The sequence below is a fragment of the Paralichthys olivaceus genome, chromosome 17 (genome assembly GCF_024713975.1).
Source record: "Paralichthys olivaceus isolate ysfri-2021 chromosome 17, ASM2471397v2, whole genome shotgun sequence".
Lineage (NCBI taxonomy): Eukaryota > Metazoa > Chordata > Actinopteri > Pleuronectiformes > Paralichthyidae > Paralichthys > Paralichthys olivaceus.
In genome coordinates this window covers 6,022,329-6,041,706 of record NC_091109.1, presented here as the reverse complement: position 1 = coordinate 6,041,706, position 19,378 = coordinate 6,022,329, and the positions used below count along the sequence as shown (strand labels likewise).

Sequence of the window (19,378 nt, the reverse complement as noted above, 5' to 3'; positions counted from 1 at the left end):
GAAAAGAGGCAGAATTAGGAGCACACATCAGACACCCTCCTGTTAGCATGACTAATTGTATCCTTGAAGGCGAGTGTGAAGATGAAGCTGTACTCAATACAAACCAGATTAATCGTACAAAAAAAAAACGGATCGCGGCTGTGGCACCTGGAGTGGTTTATGAAAAGTATCAGTTCTCATTATAGGAAATGAAGAACAAGACGTTTCTAATGAACCTTAATGGACTACCTTTCCCATTTAAGCGGATGGATGACAAGGTATAAAGGCAATTGGGTAATTTCTACAAAGACCTGTGAATTGTTTTCATGAGTATTATGTCCCAGCTAATTCAGACAAAGGTTATAAATATATATTTCAATCAAATGTTTATTCTGGCCCATGAAGATTGATTCCTGGAGTTTAAAATGAATATACTTTTTTTAAATACAGCGAATACACAAACATTTTCTAGCAGCAGCTGCAGCAGTGTTTGCAGAGATACAATGTGAATAACAAAGCGTCCTCAAAGGTTTTAATGATCTCTATGTAGCACTGATCAATGCTCCTGGGTGTCTCACATTACTGGCTGTCAATAGGGAGATGCCTGTCTAAGCAGGATATCAATACTAATGGTGTGTGTTTGTGTGTGTGTGTGTGTGTGTGTTGGTACAGTGTAGATGAATATTAAGGTTTGAGCAGGACTTTCTAAACTATCAGTCGATTTTTCCAAAAGTTTTCAAGAGGTAATTCTCCAATTGTAGCATGGCAACCATAAAAGATGAAGATGCTTCATCTTTGAGGCAGTAAGAAGATTTATTAATGGGCATTTTAAGAGTTTGAAAGGCGATGTCAATTTTTTACTCTGCGAAAGCCAAATGAAAAGTAAGTAAAGGTGTAAAGTAATTGATACAAAAAGGTTTGTATATAGTGTATTAGTTCTTAAAAAATGCCACGAATTCAGTCCGCCCAACAATCGCAGGGGTGATGCTGATTTAAGAAGGTAATCTGGCCTAATAATACTGTGGTGTGAGATTTACAGAAATATTAATGTTTCAGTGGTCCCCTAAGTTTAAAAAAAACTTTGATTATTGGGTTATGTTGAAATGAAGCCCAATTTACAAGTAGCAAATCCACTGTTAAGTATATTTTCCCACTGATGCTGAAAGCAGGGTAACATCAGCTCTGCTTACTGTGTTTGGGGAAATGTAGTTCTTCAAGACATAGCATAAGCTAGCACATACGTCATTTCCCCTCATGATTCTCTTAATATTAGTACCAATTAGCTCTACACTGCAAAACAAGAACAACAATTACTTTTAACAGTTTCTTCACCGAGATGTACATTTTTAATGTATCATATTTTAATGTATCATCATCTGCGTCTTAGCCTGAGGCATGTAGCTGTAGCCTTCGTCTTTTATCATGTAGCCATGACGGCATATTTAAGACCCTGTTTCAAGGTTCTAAGTTTAATAACTACAGTCACCCTGAAAAAGCTAAAATTAGACATAGCATGAAGCTCTCCCTGCCACAGATTCATTTAATCTGGCAACATTGAAGGTTACTGGCTACAAATGTGAGGTCTGCTGACATTTAGACATTTTTTCTATTGATTTGCACTGTTAACACCACAAGAGCTCCCACACACTGACTATTAAACACTACAGTTAATCAAATTATGCTCACAATTTTGTTATTAAAGCGCAAATCGTACTTGAAACACAGATGCAAAAAAATATAACACTTTGATGGCCAGGACACAGTATATAAAAGCCACGTCCTCCTGCATCATTTGAAAAAAGTAAAAGTGCTGGTGTAAGAGCTTTTTGCATGGCCTGACAAGACACCGAGGCTCATAATGAAACTAATATAGCAGCAGGATTATTGGAATGAGCAGGCAGGCTGCCCTTAAGTGTGGCACCCGGGTTCACGCCCCCGTGTAATCATCTGCCGCACTCAGGAGTCCTTGAGCAAGACACTAATACCGACCATCCCCAAAAGTGCTGTCCTGTCGCTGAACCTGACCTCTGACCTCAGATCAGTCCCTCCCAGGGATCAATAGTGCATTTCATTATTGCAGGATTCTTTGAAATGAAATGAATTACTGCTGTGGGCATACGGTGGTGGGGGGTGCAGAACGTGTGCCTGTTCTAAACCACATGCATAAGTGGCCGAGACTTTACTAAAGAGAAGAAGCCTGTGTGTGCTCACATGGGCAACTACATACTGTGTGTGTGTGTGTGTGTGTGTGTGTGTGTGTGTGTGTGTGTGTGTGTGTGTGTGTGTGAGAGAGATCACCTGGTATAAAATTGGAGTCAGGAGGGCATGGCCTTGTTTCACTGTTGTTTCCCGAGCACTGGTTTCCAGTGGGAAACAGGACATCGCAGTGACGCACACGCAGCTGGGCTCCGTTGGAGTCACAGTGGGACCACTCAGACCAGCTGGACCAGCTCTCTGGAAATGGCAATGACAGCATATATCACAGCCTGTCCGGTGTGTGTCCATATGTTCATGTGTGTGTGTGTGTGTGTACTGCATATGTTTGTGTGCCCTCACCTGCATATTAGTCATGCACGAGGGGCCGATGGAGAGTACAGAAAATAAGCAGTGGACCTGTGATGGATTGGTGGCCGAGTTGGGGCTCTATGCTGCTTAACACTGAAGTGTGTGTGTGTTTGTGTAAATACCTGGACAAGGTTGCGTGTTGCACAGTGCCTCTTCAGTGTGCAGGCCCAGGCAGATGTCCCCTCCATAAGCCGGCGGGGGGTTGCTGCAGGTTCGCGTCCGCATGTAGTGTCCCCCTCCACACGTCACGGAGCACTTGGACCATGAAGACCAGCACGACCAGCTGCCATCCACTAAAACCAGAACATCAAGAGTTATATTGTTTATTCTACTTCAGTAAGAAATGTAAGACTGCAGAAAAAGTTCCATGATCAGACGTTATTTCAACCTATTTTAACTATGGATGCATGGCAGGAAAATATATGGTAATTTAAATATGTGTGCATGTGTGTGTGCATTAATGAAAATAAATGAGGCATCCCAAGCATCCTCCCTCCATGTTTTGCAAAGTGGCAAAGATGAGAATGACAGGTGAGAATTCATGACAATATCAGCACACACACACACACACACACACACACACACACACACACACACACACACACACACACACACACACACACACACACACACACACACACACACACACAAAACATATAAATACATGACTAAAAGGAGAAAGGGGAGGAATAAAAAGAGAGGGGAAAAGAGAGCAATAAAATGGTGGCAATCTATGTCCATGAATCACAACAGAGGTAAATATCCTCCACCAATCATCTGAATAAAACCTCACTTCATTGTGGCAGAGAGAAATTTCCTTTTCGGAACCACTTGAGAATTGCTTTTAAAGACCTGAGGATGGCTGGCAGCGGCGTGCAGGTAATTGAAGTTGCCGATGCTCTTTGTCATCTCAGCGTAATTTCTCTATCACAAAGCGACACATAAGTCGATACCTGGCCCTCAATGACGGATCGTCTCATCTCAGGCACAGATGCAAGAAAAACACAGATTCATTTGTTTCCAAACCAGATGGATGGCGGGCACAACACCTTTTTCTCTCATTCTCCTTCACAGTATGCTAATGCATTCAAAAAAGCACAGGATTAGCCATAGGAGGATTACAATTGGTCTACTGGCTCAGCCTGCATGCCGCAAAATAATATCTCACTTTCAGAGGGGTGCTAATTGAGTATGTATTAGTATTCATTGCTACTCAGGCTGGGTTAAGTCAGTTCCTTTGGGGGACAGGAGTACAGAGTTGTTCATCAATGTACTGTAGCTTTAGTATTATTACAGCCTACGTCCCAGTATGGGTGCACTACTTGTATTAGCATAGTGATGCGGCGCAGGAAAATCAAAGTGCATTTGCTCAACATTTTAAGAGGAGCCCTTGTGGCGACCATACAGTCAGAGCGCTGCTGGATAAAGCAAATCTGATGCTCTCAGATCCATCCCAAGTCTTCATTTGAGCTCACAGCTGATAACAGCTTACCCTATTAGTGGCCGCGCTCAAGCTGCTGGCGAGCGGAACGCTGTGAACTTTTACTGAATGAATTAACAGGCTGTAAAAATAGTATTGATGATCGCTCAGTCTGTTTCTTTCGCTTGCTCACAGCATGGCACCGTTTATAAAGACGGATCGCGGGGGGGGGGGGGGGGGGGGGGGGGGGGGGGGTTGCTGAAGATGACGCAAAGATCCAGGCTTTAAGAAGGATACCTGAGCCCTTCTCCAGGGGGCTTGATTAATAATCAACTGAGGTAACGTCCTGCTTGTCTGCTCTGCACCCATGCTGGATACCAGGTTTACTTTATGCTAAACTAAGCACTGGATTTCCATTTAGACAGCTTACTTCCCTTGTCAGACAGAGTATTCTTTTAATTAGAAAAGGTTCCTCTTGCTGTCTTCCACTAGAGCTGTGTTAAAATTGCATTGTCTCAGGGCTTTCCACAACAGAATAAGGCCTCCCATAGCTGGCAGCATAATTACCCAGCAATGTAATTACATGCTGAAGCACCACAGGGATTTTCTCTTTGATTCCTGGTGTGAATTTGGGTTTTCGTCACACCTCTTATCTGCAGCTGATTTCTTTTGTTATTCCTGATGATGTGGTGGATTATTTTGCCACTGAAATTCTTTATCTATTAATCCAGGAAAACATAGCTTGAGTTTGGTTCAGAGCGGTGGGTAGAGAGCAGGTGGAGTAATTGACTCCTGGTCTTATCTTGCAGAGAATAAGTGTCCTGCATTCTGTATAGCTGCTTTCAGAAATGCCCTTAACTATAGATAATCTCCTAAAATTATCCAGGGGGCTGTATGTGAGAAGGCATTGTCTGACTCAGAGGCTCCGGACATTCTGCTGGGTTTTATCCAACAGATAATGTCTGATTGGGCCCATGTGTGAATACAGCAGGAGATTTTCTGAATGATTTCAACACGCAATGGATGCAAAACTGAAAAAGAAAAGAAGATTTTTATGTTGCTGTGACCGCGTCTCACCAGAGGATCTCCTGCTGCGTTCTTTGATTGTGAAAGGCAAACTTCAGACAAAAGTCAATACCCTATTGTGTGGATCTAAAACATCTTTAGTCTGAGTTTCTTACCTGGACAGGGGGTGATGTTACACTCCTGATACTCCTGTGCCGGACCAAGGCAGGTCTGACCTCCATACTTGGGCTCTGGGCTGCTGCAGGTCCTCTTCCGGCTGCGGATCCCCCGGCTGCAGTCCCGACTGCACTGGGACCAGGAACCCCATGATGACCAGCCGCCGTTCACTGTGTGGCCTGACATCCTCCCGAGACGGAGCACCTCACCTATTAGGTAAAGACAACAGGTACCACAGCACATTATCTCCTGTGAATAGTATCTCAACGTTATAATTACATTTCCTGTTGTTTTCTGTAGGAACATGGATGATACTTGTCTTTGTTTCCAGACATCACTGTGTGCATTTGTTTGACAGAGAATCAATAACAGCTATTGGTGAGGGCGAATGCCTGCAGCTGGGAGATGCTTCGAAAAGCTTCAACTTGATTTGTGCTGAAAGACCAAGAACAGTGGCTGTATCTTAGATAGATAGATGGATGGATGGATGGATGGATAGATTCATAGATGGATGGCTGGATGGATAAATAGATAGATAGATAGATAGATAGATAGATAGATAGATAGATATATCTGTACTCCATAGATGATACATGATAGATGGATAGATGAATAGATAAATGGATGGATGGATTCAGTTGAGTGTCCTGTCAACACGCTCGCTCATCAAACAACATCATCTGACTAATCTGTGTACTCTCATCTGGAATGAGTTGAGCAGAGGATTCCTAATGAAATATGAAACCGTAATTTCTATTAAACTCTAATTACTGCGTGCATTAATCAGCAGTGTGGAAATTTGCCTCGTGGTGAGAAGACAGAGAGATGAACAAAGAGACAGAGAAAAAGAGATAGAGAGAGAGAGAAAGCCCATGGCCCTTTTTGAATGAAAAGCATGAGCTCGTCTCTTTGGGAGAATAATAATCAAACCCAGTGAAATGATAGTCACCGTCCAGGCACTTTTCTGATGCTTCACTCATTCAACACACTGGGCTGTTATCTAGCTTTTCAGATAATAATGCAAGACTTTTATGTCCGTGCAGTTTCTGCTTTGCGTCATTCTCTTCCCACACTCGTTCTTCCCGTTGCTTTGGAGGGAGAGAGGGGAGAGAATTGTGTTGTTGAATGTTGTTGAAACGGACAGCGGAGGCACATCTGGACAGCTGAGGCTTCACCTCTCAACCATACTGCAGTGAACTTTCTCTTTTGTCTGATTTTCCATTTAATCTCTCATGTATATGTATATAGAAGTTTACAGATTAGTTTATATTTTATATTTTTATGAAGCACTTTGTGATTCTGCTCTGTTAAAGGTGCTGCACTTACCTTTCTAACTTATAGTCATAATAATTCATTTTCCCTCTCTGCATCCATCGCCTACTTTCTTTCTTTGTTCCTTTCACATTAACATTCTCTTGATTTTTGTCTTGTTCTGTCTCTTCCCGTCCTCCAACCTGGCCTTGTTGTTTTGTCAGCTCGCTCTTTTCACTGACAGTTATCGTGACGCGGCTGCTTTGTATTCTCAGGGTGAGGACAGTGTGTTTACCTGACACAAATCCTCGACCTGTTCATAACCATGGGCCGACCTTGGCAGTGCGGGGGCCGACTTGCAGCGGCATCAACCTGGCTCGAGAGCTGACAGGCCCGCCGAGGCCCCCGCTCTTTATCGATTCTGAGTAGTCAGTGGCACGGACAGCCCCGCCTGCAGCTGTGACCCGTGCTCTTTATCAATCTATCTGTAGCCCAAGAGACTGCACTCCTGCTCTGAAGGCAATGGAGCACTTCCTAATCATGCTTCTCATACATGCACACTTAAACACACATGATAAGAACCTCACACGGACACTCACAAACACTCAAACATCAATGCAAACCCCAATACAGGGATATACAAAGGCAAACATCTACACATCATTGTGCTAATTCCCACAATACTCACACCCGGCTTTGCTCTCTTTGCTTGCACAAGCTTTGGCCTGAGACTGCTTTAATACACTGTGGGTATTGTTCATTCTACTTCGCAGGGGCTGCCATCCCATCACCAAAACAAACAGCGTGGTACCCTCCCTCTTAAATAGGTAGCGACTGAATCTATCGATCCGCACACTGCCAGGGAGAATTAATCCTCTGTCTCCTGACGAGCTGGGCTGAGCCAAAACACAGAGGGGCAAAGCGCGACATCCCCACTGCAAAAGAAACTAGGACGAGAAAAAAAAGTTTCCCTCCCTCCCTCCCCGTGCTCAACCTCACACCCTGCTCAAAGGCAAAACACACTGTAAACAAACTTGTGAACTTTTGCGTGTGTGTGCAGGAGAGAGAGCGAATACAGAAAAAGACGAATCGGGACTCATAGCCACGCAATGCTGTGCAATCTAGTGGGGTGTGTACTCAAAGTGAAAGACGTGAGAACAGAGGAGAGAGATAGATGCAGAGATGGTGATAAGATGGTATCTGCAAACCGGAGCGATAACTCCGCTGTAAGAAGTACAGATGTGTTTACGACCCTGGGTTGTATTTGTTTTTTATCATGGCTGATGTCTCTCCCCCCGCATCAGTGTCAGTATATATGTGTATGTGATGATGATGGACAATATATAGTGATGACAGTATATAACCCAAAAATTAAGCCAGAGAGTACCATCAAATCCTATCTCCTCCATGTTAGCGGACGGGACCAAACAGAAAATGTTTGAGATATTTTGGCTTCATTCCTGAACAGTGTGAGGAGCCCTATGACTGGCCCATTTGAAGGGATTGCTGCCTCTGGATTGGATCAATGGGTACATCAGTCGTTTTCATCTTCACTTGACAGCAACTTGCATCTCCATTACCTCTCCCCACGTCAGCCACCACAGAAGACAGACAAACCAGACTGATGCAGAAAAGCTGATCTGATCTTGATAGTTAAGTCTTCCTAGGCATACGTCCCTTACTGCAAAGAAAGAGGAGATAAAAGCGTTCGTCTGGATTTTTTTTTGTTGAGCCGGGTGACCACGCTGGTGTTCTCACTGGCACTTCAACACCCTCCCAGTCCAAGCTGGCATGACAGAACAGAGCTCAAGATACGGAGATGTGGAAAAATCGCTAACCCTCAGCCGTGAAGGGAGACACACTGTCATGTGTGAAAAAAGATTTATCGACACAAGCTTGAACGCTGGACCACACCGAGAGAAAAAAGAAATGGAGAAGTGCTTTTGCCAGCTTGTCCTAGATTCTCAACGACACATTCGCTCCCCATTACTCTTCGACCCTCTTCCTCCTCATTTACTTTCTTCCCTGTGAAGGAAACTATTTCTTTGAATGTTCACTGTTCATTTATGTATCTAAAAATGTGTGGCTGTTTTTGCATACTTTACGTCATGCCTTATAAAACCACACAGCAGCTGTAGGTACTTGCAGCAGTATTCTCTGAGCTGCACAGAGATCTGCCAAGCAATGCTCAACTCAGAGACCCTCTAGGGGGATGTACTCTGCAAGAGCCAACTAAAAGTTTTGTAAATTTTCAATTAAAATCCCAAACTTGAAGAACGTCACTGCTCAGTGCTCGTACATGTACAGAAACAAAAGTGCACAAACAGTCAAGGATATACATGCAAACCTATACCTACACTTTCATACTGTTATTGGAATTAAGAGGTTTTATTCACTGTCTCTCTGCAATGTCAGGACTAAGAATTCAAGGTCAGAAAGCATAATCTCTGACCTTCTGCAAGAATGAGCTATATGCATTGACTCTGTGATTGAGGCCCACATGCACTCTTCTGCAGACATTTTTTAAGTAAACACGAGCCGCATTTACAAAACTGACTACAAATGCTCAAACAGAATATCGGGCGAGTAAGTGGCGATAAAGTGTACGTCAATGTTCTGTCAATTACCAGAGAAGAACTTATTGAATGAGCTTGTTGCTGTTCTGGCAGAAGCTTATTCTACAAAGTAAGCTATGACCTTATCGGTTCCCAAACGCTCTTTTACATGCATACACGGATACACAGTAACCAGAGATTCAATGGTTGTAATTGTTTGTGTTTGAGTTCATGTTTGACAATATAACGCATGATGAAGCAGGGTTGAAAATTGTCCCTGCTGCTACAAACCGCTCCAATAACACAACTCGTAGGTGACGTGACCAGGATGTGAAAGCACCTGCATGCTTGTGAATGACCTTCCACATGCATGTTCTTTGCCAGTTCATTTTCACACTGTGTTGAAAATAGATTGAAAGCAGCAGCTGGTGGGAAGGTGGAATATCAGTTTATAAGTTAATAGTGTGCTTTAGAAAAATTGTTGGCAACAATGTGAATTAGCTACAGATTAATGGTAACAGGTTTAAATAAGTAAATGACTGGTGATCTTTTTTTTTTTTTGTTCCGATGCAAAATTCCGCCAGTAAAAACTGACCGATGTTGATCTTGACCGTGGTTCATGTGCACCCTCTTGTGACCAGCTTTGTGTTTGTGGACAAAGCAGAAAAAGGAAATATATAAATAAATGAACAAGCTTCTCTCCATCTATCCTTCTTGCCAATACAATTACAGGTAACACAAAATACCAGATGGCGCTGCTGGCTGTGGTCAGCTTTAGGTGCATATTTGTCATAAGTGCAGGTGCTATCAAAAGAATGACTCAACTGCAATGACCCTGAAATTGCCACAAACAATAAAAACAGGATTGATTTTTTTTTCTGCCAAAGGAAACTTGCTTCCATCAATAAAACAGCCTTTTTCTGTGCGCTTGGTAAAAACCACAGCACAGCTCTCTGAAAAGACACAGCATCCAGTCGACCTCAGAGGAAAGACAACCAGGGTTGGAAAGAAGACAGGCAAAGACAGCTCATGATGACCTTAGCACATCACTGAATCCTGACGTGTGAGAACATAAACTTTCCATGAGTGTGGCTAATCTTTATTGTTAAAACCTGATCAGGAGATGCCATCAAAACCTTCTGCTATAATATTTTTCAAGAGCTCAGTGCCAGGATTTCTTGCAGGAACTATTGAGCAAAGAGTGACTTTGTGCCAACAACATTTTTTTTCTTTTCTGACAGGCAGTGTTTTTTAAATCGCCTACGCTGGCTTGGAAATATGTTGACGCGATGTCACCAATATCCATGCCACTGAATGCTTTACTGGGGGCAGAGGTGAAAGAGGCAGCGCTTTATTGACAGTCCAGTTGTACCCAACAAATGTGGTGTCAAGGATAATTGCAGCAAGATTTTAAACTCTGTCTGACAGTAATTTCAGAGAGGGCACAGGTTATTCGCAAAACAGGCAGCGAGAAGCCTTTAAAGAAAGATCTATTCAACAACACCTAATATCACCAATCAAGCGACATTAAGATTAGGTGACCTGGTGGTGATTGGACAAGGCAGAGGGAGTAAAGAGAAGGATTTCACATATATCACGACCATATTTATTAAACTATCATATACCACAATGTATTTTGGAGTATAACTGCATGTATGGTTATTGTGCACATTTCATGAAGTAAAAACACACCCACACATTGTTCTCTTTACCAATGACGATTTGGCAGAACTTCAACATGGAAGATATTTCTTCTGTGAGTGTGTCTTTCTTTCAGACTTACAACTGCACAATCTGAAATACATGTGTGCTAATGCAGTTTCCCGACTTTAAATGTTAGGAGAAACTGCTTTCCTGCCCTAACCTTGACTTTTCTAAAAAGAAATACATTTGATTCTCTTTTCAATGGTCATCTAAACCTGCTTACACATTTGTAATTCTGTAATGGTTTCTCAAAGGCACCCTGCAATGTATAGCCTAAACTTTCACTTGTTAGCTCCAGTAGTTCTGCTTGTTTTTTGAGAGAGAGGAAAACAGAAAGAACAATAAGGATACTGGAATGGCTGTCATCCGTCAGAGACATCCCTCAGCACCGTCCTGTGTCTACTGTGTCTGCTCATGACATCCGTGCAGAAGAAACTAATCTGTAGCCCATGAGAAAGCCCTGGCCTTGATACCAGATCAGCTGAAGTGAAACACATCAGGCTGCTGACACGCCACCATTTCTCCCTGGGAGAAAAATAAAGCCATCACTCACCGCCACAAGTCAGTAAAATTACAAACTCACAACCTTCTGCAGAAATGTCTTTTCATCTCTCCACTGCTTTCTTTTCTCTTGGCTGGACCGCATCTGCCTTCGTGAGATGCAAATGGGGAAAAAATGCCTAATTTCTAAACCTTTTTAAGCTACATTTTACGACCGCTGCAGCATCACTGAACTATTAACTCTTCACATTATGTAGAGATATTGATTAAATAAGACGGGAATATCTGTTTCACAGACAAGCAGCTTTGAAGAAAATATCAATGAAATGGTCAATTGGTGCAGTGAGCTGGCCTCTGGCAACAGAGGGGGAGACTAATAACCAAAGTTTTTTGCTGACTAATTATAGACGGGCAGTTAGTTTGAGGCCTCTGACAAGAGCAAACTCCATCTACTGTAATTTTAGATTGCAGCAGGATGGTCACTTCAACAGAGACCTATGATGCTTTTTCTGTTTATCTTACCTAGTGTTACATACATTTGCATAATGGACACCTAGCAGCTAGTCTGGCACGCCCTCCAACAAAGCCCCCCAACAAGTATTTTCCAATCATAGCTTTGCGGTGATGTATTGGTGTGTAGGAAGGCAGGTATACTGTAAATTCAATGGATCTAACCTCCCAACCCCACACTTTCCCTGGTCATTATCAACATAATTTAATGCAATGTGAAACTATGTAGATGAAGTACTTGAGTGTAGGTTAAGGGTGCTTGTACTGTATACTAAATTAGCCAATTTTGTATCTCTACTTCACAAAATACAGTTTTATATTGACTATTATTATTATTGTCAATAAAGGTCACGATTCGCAGTGGAGTATTTTTTATATTATTCGCAACTTTAGGATCTATCTCCTTCCTCCAGCACTGATGAACACACTCCCCCTGTGCTTTTGCATGGTCTAACTTAATGTTTGCTTATCATCTCCTTCTGCAGATGTTTTTCCTTCCAATTGTTGTCGGTGGAATTATAGTTAGACAACATTCCCTTGGTTGCTTCATAGCTGCGTGAGCTGCGGAGCTTGCGGATTATGGTACATCAGGAGACAAGTTCTTTGTTCCCAGTGTTTGTCCTTCAGGCAGCGTTTTTCCTTAGGATTGGTGCAGATTTAACAGGGTGCTTATGTTGCCCGTAGAGAGGCACTGCCCTCGAGGCTAAAGTTGGTGAACAAAAGTCTCCTGTTTGCAGTAAATGACACAAATGACTCCATGATTACCTGTAGTACATGAGAAGTCTACTGATATGTATCTGTAGCTATTTTGGGGTAGTTATAAACGTAGTTTAACCCCCTTTGCCCAGAGGTGGGTAAATGCCTTATAATTGCATATACTCACCACTACACAGCTGTAAGCACACAAAGCAGGCCTGTCAATCCTTGGGTTTCTTCTCAAGCTAAAAAATTGTATTGTATTTGTTTAGACTTTAACCCTTAACACAAGAGCAAAAGTCCTCCATCAGGATTCACCATTATTGACGAGCTGACATGACATTATATTCCACTAGTATGAGGGCATATTGGTTCAAATCAAACCAACAATACAAAGGTCTCATTTGTGACTTGTTCTGATAATTCATGGCCTCTGCATGAATGCCAATTGCGGATCAGAATTTAGGCTAGTGTCTAATTTTTATTGGCTATGGGGATGTTTAGATACTTTATTGATCCTGAGGGAAATTAAGGATTCCAAGGGTTTATACTAGCACAATGTTTGGCAGACACATGAGACTGTCCTCGTCCTAAACACCTTTATCCTTGTAAAATTGAAACTTAAAACACAACGTCATGTGTAAGCTTGCAGCCAAACAGTGATGACAGGCGTTGGACACTCCTAATTCTACTGAGGACTCTGTGAGTAAGACATCGAGCTTCTGGTATGCTACACAACTGCACCATCTATAGAGAAAGAGATGACCTTATGGAGGAGTGTGTGGGATGTAGAATATGTAAACATCAATTGCCTTGTGTAAACGACCTTGAATTATGAAATGTGTATTAAAACATACATATTATATGAAGATATTCTACATTTATTGAGTGAAGAGTCACTGCTATAAAAATAAAAAAGGCCATGTTTTATGAATTATCTTTTGCTATATGATCATTCAAAAATACATGGCAATTATGTAAATGATGAAATGTTTGTTTTTCATTCAGGCATGTGAATTATGATAAAAAGGAAAAATGGCTATCACAGTAACGAGACTAATCACTGGGCGTACATGACAAGAGAGGTTTTTAAATCACCACAGATCTTAAGTAATTAACTCATCGCTATCATTAAGCCATGATCACTGAAACGAAACATACTGTATGAAAGCTCATTGTAAATGCTTGGTTAAATCATATACTCATAATTTATCTCTCCTAATAAAGACAGATAAGAAATCTTAAACACAAAGGGAGAGAGAGGCTGGGGAGAGGTTTGGAAATCACGAGCGGATCTCGCACATCTATTTATTCTCTCTATTGATGGAGGATTAATTCTGTGCGTCACAGATTAGACCTCCAGCTGCATGTCACTAACACGCAGTTCGTCTCTGAATACAATCCACATCATCAAATGTCAGGTATACCTGACAGCTCTGATCCTCAAAGCTACAAACGCGGTGACATTATGCCTGAGTCGAGGGCATGGACGGGCTTTTTTATTGAGTGGCTGAGAAGTGACATCAGTGGGATGTGAAGTGACGATAAAAGATTCTGTCACAGGTCATGCATCGATTTCTAATGAGACAGAAGAAAAACACATTGTTGACTGTAGCAAGCACCTTCCTCTCCATTATATAAGTCCTTTACTGCCCCCATCAAGTAAAAGGTTTATTACAATTAATTCATAATTAGGGTTATCTAGATTGTATTCTTAATTTATATTCCTATACCTACTCATTTAATTATTGTTTGTGTAGTATCATTAAAATATGTATAATTGAATGTGTTGGAAGTGTGGTTAAGAACAGAAAGATTTATCTTAACTTTCAAAGAAACTCGATTGCTTTGAAACTTGGTGCGAGTCTTGTGTATGGTGGTTCTCTGCCAGTTTCATCATTACAGGTTGCTGAGGAGTTAGGATCTGTAAAGTAGTGTTTTGTGCCGTTGCATCATTGTGGAGCTGAACCAAGCTGTCTTTGCCCTGCTGTCACTCTCTTTCTGTCTCTTTCACAAACACATTGACAACAGACTCATCTGTCATAGTCGCACTGGGCATCAGGAGCAACAGGAGGAATCTTGCCGCATCGGTGGGCCAGTGGACCGTCAAAAAACCCATAAAGTTTTTATTGTCCTCAGCAGACAGCCAGAACTCTATATTTCTGCTTTAGCTGTCGGCTTTAGTTATGCCAAGTGGAGGTCACTTAGTGTGACCTCGCCAAGACAACAACATAAACACTGTTGGATCAATAAACACAAATACAACTGTCACACACTTCGAACAAGAGACCACAATATTCGATTAACATGCAGTACTAGTTCAATAAATAAAGACAAACAAAATAAATTAGGTACAATTTTCTAAAAATTTAGAAGTGATGACTTTGAACAAGAATATTCTTCAAAATATCCTTGTGGTTATCAGCTCTTCTGACAGTTTTAGGTCTTCTGTTCATTAATCCAGGAAGTAGGTGGCAGCACTATTATTTATTTAGCCTGATTCACTTCTAACAGATCAACAGATGAAGATTATTGAGAGCACAGACCATATTGATTTTGTTTTTTGTACAGAAAATAAGTAACTATAGCTCAAGCAGAGATTTAAATAGAAAGGCCTTATAAATAATAAAATATAGAATTCTATGCACATAAAGAGATGGGCACTGCACAAAGAGTTGCAGTGTTGTAAAAGATTTCTATAGCCAGTAGTAAAATATGAAGCACAATGGTACAGTATCCAAAGTCTTTGCACAGGTCAGGTGTATTCGTAAAGAAATGATCACTGTAATTCAATAAAGGTAAAAACGTTGCCACAGTCGAGTGTTTCATCACCTTAGAAAGGTTTTTATTTCGAGAATTCAAAGACGATTTCTCAGGAATATATTTATCTGAAAACATGTTCTGACCATTTCAGTTGAAATCTTGGCAAGAGAAAATGTTCCCTCTTTGCCCTTTGAAAATAGCAGGAATTTGGATTCGTCTGAATTTAGCACCTGAAGAATGGGACTGAAAGTCAAAGGCTGACTGCAGGAATTCTATGATTTGTAGGGGGAGGAACAATAGATCACTGCAGATAACTGCATTTTCTGCATAAAAATATAACTTATATATAAAAGGTGATTATATTAAAATAACATATATGCAGACGGAAGCAATTAATTTAGAATTAATTTAGAATTTAGAGAGATGGCTTACAATAATCAATTTTTGCCAACCTGAGCTGAAGGGTCCCTATCCTGCGATGGCCTTTTGCTTTAAGAAATGCTAACTGCTGTCTCAGGCCCCCATACATCTGTGAGAGGTGGATGGTAGGAGGACAAATTTCATGTACACATACACGGACACACAAAATCAAACGCACATTTCCACCCAACAGCAAATCTGGCAAACAGGCACATAAAGCCTGTCGCCCCCCAAACACACACACACCAGTGCTTTCCAGATGGATGGCAGGTTTGATAATGGCTGAAATGAAGAAGTGGATCACTAGAGTCAGTCCTCTTTTCTACAGCTATGACTTAAAACTCCTCAGAGAAGTGAATCATATTGAAGTCTGGACATGAACAATCAACCTGGGACAAGGGGAGAGTAGCACACAGAGGCCACACTCACCACAATAGGTCTTGTTTTCCTTCAAACTCTACAGCTGGAGCCAAACTGTCTTTTTTTTCCAAGAATGAAATTGTTTCATATTTTGCATTGAAGTTTCTTCCTTCAAACACACACTCTTTGAATAAACCAGGTCTGATGTTGAAAAGCAATTTGTTTCAATGAACATTTACGAAAATTGAATGGAAAAATACACTTTTGGTTTCACATTTAATCGTTCCGTTTTTTTAAAAATCTAACAAGGCCATGCTTTGAGGGAATGTAGAACAGCTATATTGCCTGCAGTGATGTTATATCATAACTTATCGAGTTTAAATGAGTGGAAAATAAAATGCAATAGCGTCATGACTGATCACTACTGTGTCACTGAATGTTTAATGAAGTCTGCTTCTATTAACACTGTAATCACAATTATAAAAAAGAGGTCTACATTTCACCTGCAGCAGTGCTGGTGCATAATTACCACATCAATGAGCTTTGTTAACCGTGTTTCCAATGTTTCCAGAGAGCAGATATGAGAAAACAACAGCCATGTTTGTACGCTGGTTGTTGAGTGGATTTAAAGTGTGTACTGTGCTATCATACATCACCATCTGCCTGCAGCAAACTATAGGCTGCTCACATTCTGCAACACACGCGAACACATTGTCAAAAGTGACGGCTGAAACCCCAGCCTTCTCTTTTCAATTGGTGTAATTAACACTGAAACTAATCTGATTTCAGGGCTTCTGGTGAAAACCTCTAATCAAACACGTTGTGTCTGTTACTTCCTCTCGCTAATAGGGAACAAGGCAGACCTATTAAAGCTCAAGTCTTTGTTCCCTAATGACTCGGATGTGTGGCTGTCCCTCTCGTAAGGTTTCGAGTCTGCGGTCAGGTTTTTTCGTCCGTGCCTGCTGGTGCTCATTTAAAAACCCTCCAGGAACATTTAAACTTTGGCTTCAAAGTCTGAAGAGAACGACTTACAGCAGCGACGGCACTGAGGGAAAGACAGATTAACAATCAGAGATGAGGATGAAGAGAGAGATCAGAGGAGAGAAAAGCCCACTGTTAAAGGCTAACCTCTGTGATTTCGGCACCACGTGGTAGCAACAGACCACCCAGAGACATAAGTGAACTTAAATTGATGGGAGGTCACTGCAGCAAGTCAGGCGTTAACCATAAAAAAAACATGCTTCTCCCTCAGAAGCAGGGAGCAATATAGACGCATTAAGAGATCTCTGGTCGTGTTTACCGTGGTGTGGTGCCACCCGGCTGGTCTCCTCTCTAATATGGATTCTTCCACTTGACAACATAAACAACTTGTCAATTAGTGTCCTGTTTGTATAAAAATTGTGTTCAGCAGGGGTGTGGCTAAGTGACTGTGTGGTGCATTAACTCGGGAAGGAAGAAAGAACAGAGATGATGGATAAAGAGCGTGCACTTGGGCTCCTACAACTGAACTTTGTGCTGATGCTCTGATCCAGTGATATGGTCGAGGAGAAGGGACCAAAAGCACGGGAGCCGATTAAGATTGTGCTCCTTTAACTTTTTGCAGGATGGAGAGAAGAAAAGTTTGAGGAGGCAAAATCTAACCAACAACAGACACGTATAAGGAAGGAAAGACTTGAGGCGAGAGGCCAGTAACTAGCCTGCAGAGACGCAGAAAACCAGTTGGAGTGAGATAACAGAAACGACCAGAGGCTGAGATAGCTGAAAAGAGAACCATCTGTCTCTACCACACTGTACTCACCGTCGGTGGAGCAGCCCGTGGATCCATCACTGGAGCAGTAACGCATCTCGATCCTCTGTCTGCCCACTTCTAGGAGGCTGGGGTCCGGGATGCGAGCTTTGCAAGTGTAGCGGAAGCGCTGCTCGTAGTGCCCGCCATTGTCTGAGATGTTGACGGGCGTCCAGGGAGTCCATGGCGTGGTCTTCTTCAGGTCGGGACATGGCAGGGTGTTGCACGACTGGTACTCCTGCAGCCAAAGAGACAGACACATTTTGGGGCATTATTATGGAGCTTCTTTTCTATTTCACTGCAAGCACATTTGTCTGGAGGTGAATTTGTGTGAATTGGCGTGGGAAGAGATAATAATAATAATAATAATAACTGTATTTGTATAGCACATCTAAACAAAGTTACAAAGTGCTTCACATAAAAAATCCATGGCAAGAAGAAGAATAAATTACAATAAGGGGTATTCAATTCAGTTACATTTATTTTGGGCCACGGAGCAGTTTACCCATCACATTTGAGCTCTGTAAGACTGGTTGTTGTAATGAAAATGATATCTTCAATCGTACCTTGGTGTCATCAAGTGCTTCAGCCAGTGATCACAAATCATTAAAGCAATAATTAAACATGACAAGCTAAGACAGAAATGTCTGGTGTATATCCCAGGCATAACAATGGATGAGACAATGGCTTTTTGAAATTCACAGCAGTGAAAAATGAAATGAAAATGGATATTTTATGAGGAAATAAAAAGCCTTTTCAAAGCTTTCATCCTTGAAAAGCCTCTTGTTTCCAGTTCAGACTGGTTTTCTGTATGTTGCTGGGTCCAGTACCACTCACCCTCAAAAAAAATCAACACAGGCACGTTCAGCTGTTCCCAACACAGCCTGCCACTCTGCCAGCACGCACCCACTAAAGATACAGACCCATTAGGCTACTTGCTGAACATTGCGAGAGGCAAACAAGCCAGGCAGGAAAGGTCATTGGTCAAGTTTAATTTATTACCAAGGGGGAAGGATGGAGGAGGAGAGAGAGGGTGAGGAAAAGTTAATAAAGAGACATGAGGACGTGGAGGGGAAAGAAAAAGAAGGCAATAATGGCAACTCTCTTTCCCATCTGCATTTGGCTTTGGGTGCTGGGTAATAAAAATGAAAACATGGCACTGAAGCTCAAACAATATATATGATTCTCATGCCGTATATATTTTCCCTGAGCCAATTTATGCAACAGGCCAAGGAAATATATTCCTCCTTTTCTCTGGTGCGATATTTGATGATATGATTCACAGAGATAAAAGCTGGGTAATAGGCAGTCCAGACCCCTTTTATGCCCAGCTAAATAAATAAGGAGGAGGGGATATGTCTGGAGAAAATGACACCACAGAGGAGAAGGTGAGATGACTGTCATTTTCCTCACTGCTTGTTTATTTATGCTGAATAGGCCTTGAGTGACTGCCAGACCTTGACAAAATAAGATAAGAGTTCCTTTCTGCACATCCGTCAGCCCGTCACATGGGACGGGTCAGCTGAGGAGAGTTTTATACATCATACAGTATGCAGCTCTACTTTTCACCATCTTCCATCCTCTTGTATGTTCTCTCTTTCCATTCATCTTTTTATCTTTTCCTTTATATTTCGCTCACCCTCTTCTCCACACAGTGTTCATAACTCGCTTTGCTTCCGCTCGTCT

General features: G+C 41.8%; 1 protein-coding gene across 3 annotated transcripts in view; it reads right to left on the bottom strand.

The window, feature by feature from the left end:
* The window catches only part of sema5a (sema domain, seven thrombospondin repeats (type 1 and type 1-like), transmembrane domain (TM) and short cytoplasmic domain, (semaphorin) 5A), a 122,448-nt gene that overhangs the window by 8,351 nt on the left and 94,719 nt on the right, over positions 1-19,378 (bottom strand). For all 3 annotated transcript variants that reach the window (XM_020087793.2, XM_069512859.1, XM_020087794.2), the window contains exons 16-19: positions 17,705-17,930; positions 5,146-5,355; positions 2,667-2,837; positions 2,278-2,433 (exon numbers count right to left, since the gene is read on the bottom strand). In XM_020087793.2, the coding sequence (XP_019943352.1) occupies positions 2,278-2,433; positions 2,667-2,837; positions 5,146-5,355; positions 17,705-17,930 (763 nt within the window). The remainder of the gene's footprint in view (positions 1-2,277; positions 2,434-2,666; positions 2,838-5,145; positions 5,356-17,704; positions 17,931-19,378) is intronic.